Source organism: Falco rusticolus, chromosome 2 (assembly GCF_015220075.1).
Source record: "Falco rusticolus isolate bFalRus1 chromosome 2, bFalRus1.pri, whole genome shotgun sequence".
Lineage (NCBI taxonomy): Eukaryota > Metazoa > Chordata > Aves > Falconiformes > Falconidae > Falco > Falco rusticolus.
Window position 1 is genome coordinate 27322882 of NC_051188.1, and position 12507 is coordinate 27335388.

The window sequence follows — 12507 nt, forward strand, 5'->3', positions numbered from 1 at the left end:
ATGAATCCCACAGATTTGTTACCAGACATGAATTAATTATTGCAAATTAAAAAGGAAGACAGCAGGGCAGTTGATAAAAGGATGATTGAAAATATTATTTTTTTCTTTTTTGTCTTCTGCCTCCACCCACCCCCCTGCCTCCACATTTCTGTATGCCAGACCTGTACAAATATTACAGCACCTAATTTACACCAGCTCAGATGAATTGAAACATGAGGTACAGTACATAAAAAGAGGGAATTACAACTATCCTAGTCCATAGCTACATCTATAATATAAATAGTATATGGGAATGAGATAAAGCACCAGACAGAGTACTCTGCTGATATAGCACTCCATAGCATGGTTTTGGCTCACACCAGCTTGCACTTTTTGAGCAAATCCCATGCATTAATCTGTGAATAACAGATTCCAGGAAACATTCCAAGAGATAGCATAGACAAAGCTGCACAGATTTTGCTTGCTTTCTTCCTCCAACCCTGCCTCAGCAGGCTTTGCACTCAATGTTAGCTCATGTATGCTTTATCACATTGCATACAATGGAAAACTTCTGTGACATCCTAAAACAGCATCCTCGAAAATACCATGTTATTTCATGCACTCTAAAGTGGGGAGAGAAAAAGAAAGTTAATGCTTTAATGACAGTCAAAGGCCCTGGGGAAAGGTGACAGCTTCAGTTCTCCCCCTAGGCAGTCCTAAGAGCTCTCATTCTCAGCTAAAAGCTACCTAGCTCTTACCCGGGTTAAAAGCTGTCCTTCCACCCAAGCACTAGGATAGTAGATACTGTGGTCACCTTTTTGAGAGATTCTGACAGCCCAGTAAAGCTACACAACATATCAATGCGATTTTTAGATAGCTTTACAATTCAAGGAGTAGCGCTCATGGTATGTAACTATGAAATTAGGGAAGGTTTTTAATTGTGTTTGAGTGGTGCAGTTTAAGTGCATTAGCATGTGTTAAGTAAGAAAGGGAAGCATCAGTTTGTTTCTGTGAAAATATTTTTTTAAATTAAAAACTACACTAAAAGCTTAAGAATATTTAGAGTTTGCTTTACTGCCCAAAAAAGTATTTACAAATGAAAGAAGCACAGTTCAGCCAAATTCTTTATTGAGTATTTGTTTCAAAACAGAAGTATAAAAGCACATTAGATAACTCCTCTGAAACTTTGGTCTGCAGAATAAAGGCACTTTGAACATGTTTTCTCTACTCCATGAGTAATTGTTTTACAACTTTTCTTGAGAAAGGCAAACAACTTTTATGAGTAAAAAACTAGAGTTATAAAATTGACATAATTTACAGACAACTCCACATTAGTACCAGACATTAGCAAAGCATGTTTGATATAAAAGCTTTCAGACCTAGCCTCAGTTTTGTAAAACCTTTTTCCATGCTGAATTAACTGTTTGCATGCATTTTATTTATCCCTTTTATAATTCACTTTTATAATCAAAAGACACATTTAGGGAAAAGTGGAAAAACACTTAGGAATCTCGGTATATGTATTACTACAGGATTCCTTTAATGGGAATTATTTTTTCTTATAAATAAAGAAGTCAACATGATCTCAAATACATTTCAAGAAGCTCATAATGTTTGCTTTTTTTCTTTTTAAGAGCTTCCATTAGCCATGATACTAGAAGGCATTTGGATATGCAATGTAGAACAACAAGAAAAGATACATTTACTATAAGGCATATTTGCTTGTTTAGAAAAGGTAACTTTACTGGTGTCATTATGATATTAAACAAATGATGAATTTTGTCTTATAAAAAGTATACAATACTACTGAACCAAAAGTGCTATGTTAACATCTCATATTTCCTTAGATTACTCTAAAAGTCACATGAAGTGATTTTTTTTTTCTAGAAATTATCTAATTTCATTTATATTTCTTATTTAGTGGAAATAATAATAATAAAAAAATACACTCTGTATTGTTCCCTGCTCTTTTTAAATCCAATCCTGCAAACACTTACTAGCCAGCATAAGAAGGAATCCTGGTTCTACAGAAGCTGATGACCTTCAGTTGTTCCAGGACTCCATCCTGCATAGTGATTACTATAAAGAGTAGTTAAAGCACCCCAGTGGACTACTCCTAGTGAGCACTGTGCTATCAGTATCTGCAGCTTCACATCCTTTTGTGCATTTGTGGTTCAGTTTACATTATGTTATCAAAACAACATCGTTTTCTCATGTTCTCATTTTTTTAAAGAAGTTTCTCTTCCTCTTAAACACCATGCTGTTAATTTGTAATTCTGTGGATTTTCTCTTAGAAAGTTTTTAGTGATAAGCTAGTCTTGTCCTCCTTCTTGCTGTTCCCCCTGGGAAAAATGGAAAAAGAACCATAATTATTACCTATAGCTATATATAATATAGTTACACTATATACTGTATTTACTTGTGAAACAGACATGTGAAGAGGAAAGGTGAAGACTGATGCTGAATCTTTTACTCTTGTGCTGGCAGCTAGGAACTGGCAATGATCTCTCAGCTTCTGAATTGATCAAAATATGTAGAAGCAGTGAGTTAGAAATCCCATGGTGGGGAATTCCAAAGTGCCATTTTCAGTGTTAGACTTCAGAGTCAGAACTCACTTTGATGGCTTTAATTCAGTCTGAAACACTGTTTGACCAAAGTGCATAATTAAGTTTTTTTTCAGATAGAAATATATGTAAGAAAACAATCTAGAAACCCAGTAATTAACAATATCAAGCTTTGTTAAAATTTATTTTTGTAAAAGCATAAATTCAACCCTTTCAATGTCTGTTAAGAATTCTTAAAGGTATTTTTTTTCCCTCCTGACTTTTACCATAACTGAGAGTGACACTTGATTCATGTTAAAATGTTTAAATATATGTTTTGCATCTACCTTGTGTCCTCCTGGTTGGTTGTACTTTCCGTACAGGTGCTTCTAGAAAACAGAAATGTTACAGTCAGAAGTTATTTGTAAAAGCCTTTGAATTAAAACTCATTAGAAAAGTTGGAAACCCACTGCTGATTTATGAAGTTTGTTCTTTATGGTTTTCAGCAGATTAAGATTTTTTTCCCATTAGCATGTTGACTTGATCACCTGAAACATGAATGCTTATAATACAATTAACGCATTTCTGTCATGTGCAGTCATTCATAAAAAATTAGCAACATTTCAAAAGTACTTTTACATTTTAACAGTATGAATTCATTATTCACACTGATCTCCTAACAGATGGTTACATGGTGTAGGCAGGTTCCGGGATGTTTTGCCCGTGGTCTTCATTCAGCAAATACCATCTGACACTGTCAGTGACATACAAGCTCAAGTTAATGTACAGGCCAGGACTTGGCCTCAGCTTTTGGCAGAAGGTGGCCAGGCCTGCCATATAGACATTACTTCAGGAATTATAAGTGATATGCTTGAAACTCAATCATTGCAAGATGTTGGCCACGTTTCCATCTGAATTTGAGGCTTGATGTGTAATTGCATTGTGAGTCCACAGTATGATTTCCACATTTAGAGTTCAGTTAATTTCTCAGAGATTTCCGTTTTGAAGGGTAGAATAGAGCAAGGGCTATTGAATAGGTATCACCCTCATTAGCAGATACATCTGTTTTCCAAACTATTGACTGAGTGAAACTACAGACACTTTTTCCACTTTCTCATCAAAACCTGAGAAATTTTTTAAACCAGATGTCTCCTCATTGGAAGGAAAAACATTTCACAAGCATAAGAGATAACTCTTCTGTTACTATCACAGAAATGTTACCGAGGTATTTTTCCTTCTTTACAACCACGAAGTGCTTGCATCTTCACTTAACCAGCTGCCATCAGTTGTCTTTTCATCCTAAGGTACAGCTTATATAAATGCATAGCCCTGAGACACAGGCTTTATGTCATTACAGCTGATACTAAACACTGAGTATCTGCAGCAGTGTGATAGAAAATTTCAAGCTCTGCACTGCTCTGACAAGGACAGAACACGGTCCATCCAAAGTATGTTTTCTCTACTTACATGCTCTCTGACAATTATGCTTTCAGGTAAACCTCATGGTCAAAGATCACACCTGTCTGTCATTTTCAGGCAATAGTTGACTTCTCCAAACACTATGGTATACCTTCAGTATTTAGCACAGACTTCAAAATTGAAGAAGCAGAAACATATTTTTTTAACCTTTTTCTTTACAAGCCATAATATTTTTTCCTATGAATTCAGTTCAAAGGCTGACAGAACAACTTATTCTGCATTATTAGAATTAGAATTGGAAAAGGACATACGTACAAATAAACAAAAGAAATGTGAATAACAAATTTCTGGTAGAAAGCCAGGCTGAATTGTATTTGGGTCCTTTAAGGCATTAATTTTGGATCTCGACATCTTTCAGTTTTTTTCAGACTCAAGAGCTTTCCTCATTTAAGCACAGGGTAAAGGTAAAGAAATTTTAAGATCCTGTGAGATATTTACTCAACCCCAGAGTTATACTTCCTCCACCCCACCTCCCCTTCACCAAATTGAGAACCCCTCACATCAACAGATTGCATTAACACTGACAAGAAATAATTCAAGTTAAAAACAACTCACGTGGTCTTCTTCTGGATATGCTGCTTAGAGAAAAGGCAATTCTTATGGCGCGTGTTCCTTCAAATGTTTTACCTAAACTTTGTGGTTAGACATTTCCTCTTGTCCATTATGCTTGCCAAATCTTTTAGTTACTTTTAGCCACAAAATAAGCCTCAACATTTTTGTCTGCAATGTCAGGGAAAGAATTCTTTTTCCAAAACAATTATGAAACTCTTCTTGCTAAAATACTGGCTTCAGATCCAAGTAATTTTTGTGAATAGATAGTATAAAACCACACCTGGAAAGATCACTTCAGACAAAGCAGGTCTTAGTGATACTGGATTTTTAGACAAACTAACCTTCCAGATGGACCTTCTTGATTTCTCTCTCGATAATCTGTGGCTCTCCCTCAATTACTTTAGTAACCTTGGTGTACTCAGTTCCAGCTATGATAAGCATCAAAAACAGATGAGTTAAATCTAGCAGAGCATTTCTCCATATGCGAAGAGCCTTCAGTGGAAGCAATGTCATTTTGCAGGTGTAGGTTTATGCAGGCCACCATGTTATTCATGACGTAAGGTCCTGCTGATTTCCTCAGCCCTGCCACAGGCGATTCCTTCTCTAGGGCTGGGACTCGTTCATTGCAATCTTGGCTTGAAGTTTTGTTTCAGCAAAGACTGCCAGTGGTAATAAGCAGTGCTGGATATTGTATGAGTAGAATTACAGCCCATATGAAATCATTCCTTTTACTTCAGACAGTGGTAATACATTTGCCTGTGACTGGACTCAGATTTAAACGCTTAGGAAATTTCAGTAAAAGAGAAGTAATTTGATGTATACAAGAAGGCCATAAAGCATAATCGCCATTAACACCAACAGCCATAAAGCAGCATGTGTATCTGCTTTTATTGGCTAAACATATGGTAAGGTATTATCAAGGCAGCCAGGGGTAGCTGACTGCATAAATCATGGAAAAGATAAAGAAAAATCAAATTAAAACAAGAGACAAATCTGCCTATTTGGTCCGTTCTGTAAAGTAGGATGCTTATGCAAACTAACATATAATAGCAAGGAAAAATAGCAAGAATTCAAGAGACAGTATTCTTTTCCAAATTTACTACAAGGAAACTATTCATCATCTTTCCATACACCTATAGGGTCACTGTAAAATGCATCTTTACAGATTGTATCTGTTGTATATATCTGAGGTATTGTATACCTCTCTAACTGAAGTTGGTTACAATTACAATTGCAATCGTTAGATTCTGGCATCAGACCTGTCACCAGAATTTTGAACAATTCTAAAGATGAAGTTTGATCCTGCTCTTTATTGCCTGGTTGACACCAATAGAACACAATCCAGTACATGGAAGGATTTACTTGCTATAATTTCTTTCATTTTCAACTTTCCTTTTAAATATTCAAAACTGAAATAGGCATCACCAGAGAGCAAGTCTATTCACATAGTTGGGACACTTAAGATAGGAAAACATGAAAACCCTCTGGAAGTTCCTATTTCTCTCCAATTATTATAGGTGAATCCTGACTTAGATCGGTAAAACTAAGACTTAAAGCAGAAGAAAGAAATATAGTCAACAGTATTCATAATGATATCTTGGCATTCCTCTAAGACTAGCTATATTATCAACTAGCGTGGTTTTGTTTGGTGGAAAGCCATCCTCCATCACTATATTTTTTACTTAACCAAAGTAAAGGTTGGTATCAGTCATATCCACAGAATAGTGCTGTTAAAGGACTACAAGATAGCTCAGTGAACACACAGCTGGCTGTGAAGTACTTCACAGGTATTCAAGTCTGTAAATTACTAAAAAGTGAACATAAAATGAAGTGGATTCACTTAATTTATGCCACGAGAAACATCTATACATATTTTTGAGCTTCTGACTCAGGTTTACACTAACATGTACTAAAACCACACCACTTGAATTCTCTTTTTTTATTCCCCATTGCTATTACAGATAGTTTTTCTAATCTACATGAAGCAAAGGACATTCAAAATTCATAGATAAAGATTAATTTCATAAGCAGAAGTTCTTTTGCCAATTTTCTACAGCTACGGGTTATTTATTGCCAAAACTGTTAGATATAAGAGAGCAAGAAGGAAAGAAAACCATTCCTTGGAATGCTATATTTGAAGAGAATTAAAGTTAATGCCTTGATATCCATCACCTGTAAGCATTGAAAGAAGGATGCTAAACATGCCTTTGATTATTAACTTGAGGGCAATGAATATTCATTTCTGAAGAACTAATCAGATGAATTTGGCCTACTACAATACTTTCCACTTCATTAGTGTTTTTCACAAATTTAAATTTGCTGAAAAAATGTTCACAGCTAGTGGAATAAATCTTCATTGCTCCCCTGAGTTTTAATTAGATAACTTTTTAAAGACTGAAAAAAATGATTTTTTTTTCAGGATCAATATCATAAAAATTGATTAATCAAACTTTGGTACTTATTTCCATTTCGCAGGCATCTGGCACTTCATATACAGCATTTTATTTTTTCTGCCATTAAAATTACACTTCTGCTAGGTCAGTCTTTAAAATGTGATCAACGTATCTGAGAGGGGTTTCAGGTATCATAGCCTACTGCAAAAAGGTTAGTTGTTATACACTGTATTACCTCCCTGCAGAAGTCTTTTGATTTCTTCATCTTCAAGTAAATGACCATCACCTTCAATAAATTTGGTCACCTTGGTAACCTCTGATAGGATACAGGTTATGGCAAAATTGATTTACAGAAAACATTTGACAATCCTGTAACAGCATACTACTGAATTAATCCTGTCACAGCATTTTGCTGAATTAAAAAGTTCATCTGTTATGATATTAAATTCCATGTAATCACTAAACCCACCATATTTTTTATGACAAACATAGCATAGTATGTATTAGACCAGGGGTCCTCAAACTTTTTAACCAGGGGGCCGGCGCGCGGATGCAGTGGCAGGCAGTCATCTGCGGCTGCTTGGTTTCCCCCCCCCAATCCCCGGCGAGGGGTGGGGTGGGGTGAGGTGCGGGGGGGTCTGTAAATACCAGGAGCTGGATTGAGAACCCTGGGGGGCCGTATCCAGCCCGCAGGCCGTAGTTTGAGGACCCCTATATAATTAGACTCAGGCAGCCTCAACTCTTGCTGACTGAAATGTGAAGATCAGACTCTCAAAAACAGAATGTTAGTTTTGGACATTTGTCAGGTTCTGAGGTTTAATCTCTAGGTATGATTGTGCAGTATGAGCACCTTTGCTGAAGACATCGACTATCTATTCAGTCATTACTTAAGTAATATATATGTTATTTTTTATTAAAGGAAGGAAAGAAAATAAGGATACTAACCTTCTTCAAGTAATTTCTTTAACTTTTCTTCATTGTCTGGACTACCTGCAGTAATTCTGGTATATTTTATTTCAGGACCTGTAAAAAAGATATGTAAGACAGCGACTTTAATTAGATAGGATTGCCTTCTAAGTTATTTTTTCCTATATAACACTTAGGATGGTTTCATGGTTAATATGCTTTAATCTGTTTTTATGGTCGTTTCATCTCTCACTGTGTCCCAAACTAAACTGAAAGAGGGTTACAAATATTATTTAAAGCTATTCAGGAAAGTACTCAGACAAATTTAACATATTTATAGTAAATATCTGCTCACATTCTTGAAGTAAGACACAGTTTTCAACACTTTGTTGTATTAGGTCATAGATCAGATACTTCCTAGGTGCAAAAAGAGTTTGGATCCACTGTTGTAAGTATACATTGTTGCTTTTACTACTGCTATGAGTAATTTCAGAGCTTAACATTTGAGATTTTTTATCAGTTTCTACTACAGAGGGATGATAAGGAAATATCAGGTCTCAAACTCTGGCATTTTACATTATATTGAGCATTTTACATGGGATAATAGTGAAACTGGAAATTGAGAAATGAGAATATGGTTGGGTTTTTTCCTCACCAAGAAATTTTGAATTGAAAAATAGTCCTAGGTTTATTCAGAAACCACCACTGTTTTGCATTCAATTATTTCCATTGTAGTAAATAGCTGAGTGAGAATAACTTAAGTCTGGTTCGTTACTTCTCTCTTCCTTGAATGCCTACTTAAACTGAATTTTAAGATTTTCTAAATAAACTTAATATTAAGACTTTCTACTAAGTCAGAATGTTCCTGTAACACTGTCTTTTCTTTACAACTTCTCTGGCAATCAAAATTTTAATGGCAGCATTCCAAATGATATTTTAAGCAAGGGGATCAAAACATGTTAGCAGAGAATTTGTGACTGCTTAAATATGCCTCACTGCACTTTCCAATTTCTGTGAAGTTTCTAGGTTTCTTAAAGAAATGTCTCTGTAGTAGGTCAAATGAAATTGGACAAAGAGTTTTAAAGTTACTGTGGGAGAAGATCCAGGGACACAGATTCATGTAAATTTTATCTTATATTAGCTGAATACAAATCTCTAACTTGTGGATGTCAGACCAGTCAAGGCCCCTCCTTACAGAGAAACAGAGAAGTTTGGGTGGTTTTTTTTCTGAAATGATTGTCAAGGGACCCAGGCCTGGGATTACATACAAAAGTAGGTATTTACACACTAAAGGTCTACCTTTGGTCAAATGACACCTATCTTGAGATATAAACCCCAAAAGTTCACACACACGGAGTGGGTGGGGGTGGGGGTGGGGAAGCCATCTTTCTAAAGTAAGCCAGACTAAAAGAATTCAGTAAAATCAGTCTCATCCTGAAATGGTAGCAAGAAGCTTTCAGAAGCAGACATTTCACAAATATATTAAAAAAAAAAGGGCAAGTTTTCATTGTTTTGCATGCTGTTAAAATATTGTTGCAGTTTCCATATATGTGTATGTAGCACCCACAGCCAGAATTTTAGCCATACATAGGCAGCTCTCTAAGAAATGTAATTTAGGCATTTCCCTCCAGGCAATGCAATTCAGGCATTAGGACAGAATTTAAGATGCATTACTTTTGTACGTAATAATGAACTTATACTAAGTGTGAATAGCTCAGTGTAATTTACCTTGAATAATTCTTTCTTCTGTTACTTTTTTCTCTGTCACTTCCACAGGTCGCCCATCAATGATTTTGGTGTATGTTTTAATAATTGGTTCTACAAGGATTTTTAAATCGAAGACATTAATCAAGCAGTGAATAGTGTTACAAGTGCTGTTTTTGAGATGGAAACTTAATCAAGCTTACACAAGGAAATACTATTGCATATTTTATGAAAAATAAAAATGGTCAGAGGAGACCAGAAACTAAGTTTCCTCAAAACTTAGGATGGCTACATGCTGGTTTTCCCTTAAAAGCATCCTAGATGTGAACTTCTCAATGTCCCTAGCAAAGCAGAAGGCAAAGTTTATCTCTCTGTCTGATAAAATTGCCTGTCACAGAATTATCTACTGCATTTTTGATGCAGGACAACACCAGCAAATAATTCTTAACAGAGAGAGATCTTATGTCAGCATGCAGAGCATTTCTAAAGCTGTCTTGGCTGTAGCTATGGGACACAACTAGACAAAAACCCTAAATTTTTAAATTCATGAGAAGTAAGAATGAATTGATGCAATACAATTACAACACTTCCAGGTCTTGTTAAAAACAGAACAGTTGTTTAACATAACACACATGAATCACCTACATAAAGTAGAAACAGACTGGGAATAATGAATGTTTCAAATTTTAACTAATACAAATTGAGTTGCTAAAAGTATACCAACCTCCATGAATCACTTTAGTTATTGTCTCCCCTTCCCTGACTATTTTGAACTCAGGTTCCCCTTCAATTAATTTAGTGATCTGTGTGATAGATGGGTCTGTGACACAGGAAAAAAACAACACATTACAAATAGTCATAAAAATATTTATGGTGTTCCATGGGGCTGAGATGAAGCCAGAATTATGCCCCCTTATCCTAAAGAAACCCAATGACTGTAATGGAGGATTTTTTAAATCTGCAAACCCATTTGCAGCAATGATATACAATCTTGTACTTCCTCTCATGCCATCTTAAATTTAGATCCTATTGCACACTTACTATTTACCTTTTTTTTAAAAAAAAACACTTTTGTGTATCTGATATTTTTAACATCTGTTGACAAGTCTCAGGCAAAAAACAGATCCTCAGCAGCTGAAAGAAAGTGTTCCTCTATATATGTAAGAAGGATACTCTGAGGCACTGTTGGAATATTATTGCTATTGTTCCACTAGTGATCAGCATGCAAACTATTGTATGAAAGCTTAAAAAAGGACTAGAGAGAGGAATATTTGTCATGTTGTTTGCTACTAACTGTATAGATATCCAAGAGGAAACTAGGACTTTTAATCAGAATTCCCTTATGTTGTTTTGGGTTATTTTTATTTGTTGTTTGGGGTTTTTTTATTTGGTGCTTTTTTTTTAGGCTACCGAGACTTGGCCAGTTGTCATCAAGCTTAAAGAAAAAAAAAAAAAAACACGCTTCACATATCAACTGGAATTGCTGTAAGGATATTTGTCAGCATTATTCATTTGAGTTGCATGGGATTGGTCATCTTGATTGCAATGCAAACACAAACCTCTTAATATTGTGCAATCCCTATAGACCACACTGATCCAAATGTATCTCTGTCTGACAGGCTGGAGCAGCAGATAACAAGCAAATTAGGAACACACTATTGATGCAGTCTATTAACAGGAATAATACAGTTCTTCTGTAACAAGTGTTCAGCAACACCTGCTTAAGAAGTTGCTGTAACGCACGCTTCCCTTATTCCCTATTCAGAGTTAGAAACTTAAGACAGTTCATCTCTCCCACTTTCCTTAAAAATCCCTTAAAAATCTTTCTTCATATAAATTTATGTAGGATTAGATACTGTATATTTTTATTTTTATTTTTCCAATTACTGATCAGGATTTAACAATAGCTTTTTAATATGTGTGCCTGGTGTTGATTGTTGAAAACAGTACAATTTAGGCTAACTAGTGTCCTTCACTAATAACAAATCCAAGCATACATTTTTGTTTGTTTTTGCAGCAGACTATTGCATAGGTTAGCTAGAGCTGAATAACTCATTTATTTGCTGCAGTTGAGATGATATGATAGGATCAGAATGATGCCCAGTTATTATAGAGCTCTATTCATCTACTCTTAGTTTTAAATAGCTGAATAACCCATTGCTTTTCCTTTTATTTTCTAACAATTCTGGCTGAAAAAAACATTCATCAATATTTCAAAGAAGCATTCTTACAAGATTCATTCACTTGCTTGTGTTTTAAATTTAGAGGCATTTTTGTGTGTTGAGAATACATACATTGATGCAAGTGATGAATATTACTGAAAATGTCAAAGGTATATTTATGAATATTTATCAATCGTTTTACATTTTTTAATATTTCTAAATTACTTTACCTTCCTATGTGGTTGATACAGCAAATGTATGCAAAACAAAAGGCAAAGCCATAGTTTGCTATACTGCCTAGTCTAGGATCAATCTTTTGAACATGTAATCCATTAAGATCTGGGTTTCAATCAGATTTAACTATTTAGATCCCTTTAACTTGCCTATGCATGGACAATGGAAGCACAACTAAAGTACAAAACATTGAGACAGGCATCACCCTCTAAACGTGGGGGTGCTGATGATTCTGGTTTTTTACTGAAATCTCCTTTCCATCATGATCTGCTAGAACTTCCTGACATATGCCGCAGAAATTAACGTGCAGCGTTGCCAGCTTTTTTCTACAGATAATTGTGGGCTTATATGGTTTTGATGCAAGCTACTGCTTACTACCGTTACTACTAGCAAGCTCAGAAGGACCAGAAATTACTTTATTTGGTCTATTTCTGAATCATCAGCAGAAAGGCTGTATTGGCCAGGAATCATTCCCTGGAGTACATCCCAAAGCAGAAGTACTGTACTGGCAATGGAAAGGAGTAACTCTTCAATACTCACTAACATATTTTTTCT

The 12507-nt window shown here is 35.4% G+C and overlaps 1 protein-coding gene across 11 annotated transcripts in view; it reads right to left on the reverse strand.

Annotated features, from left to right (window-relative positions):
• Positions 1–1085: 1085 nt before the first annotated feature.
• Positions 1086–12507, reverse strand: part of POSTN (periostin) — a 38095-nt gene continuing 26673 nt past the window's right edge. For 2 of the 11 annotated variants that reach the window (XM_037376439.1, XM_037376440.1), the window contains 7 exons: positions 10281–10376; positions 9581–9670; positions 7892–7969; positions 7182–7262; positions 4895–4981; positions 2870–2911; positions 1086–2321 (listed from right to left, as the gene is read on the reverse strand). In XM_037376439.1, the coding sequence (XP_037232336.1) occupies positions 2281–2321; positions 2870–2911; positions 4895–4981; positions 7182–7262; positions 7892–7969; positions 9581–9670; positions 10281–10376 (515 nt within the window). In that variant the 3' untranslated portion in view covers positions 1086–2280. Of the gene's footprint in view, positions 2322–2869; positions 2912–4149; positions 4577–4894; positions 4982–7181; positions 7263–7891; positions 7970–9580; positions 9671–10280; positions 10377–12507 lie in introns of those variants that run through there. The other 9 variants (XM_037376442.1, XM_037376443.1, XM_037376446.1 and 6 more) reach the window with 7 other exon arrangements.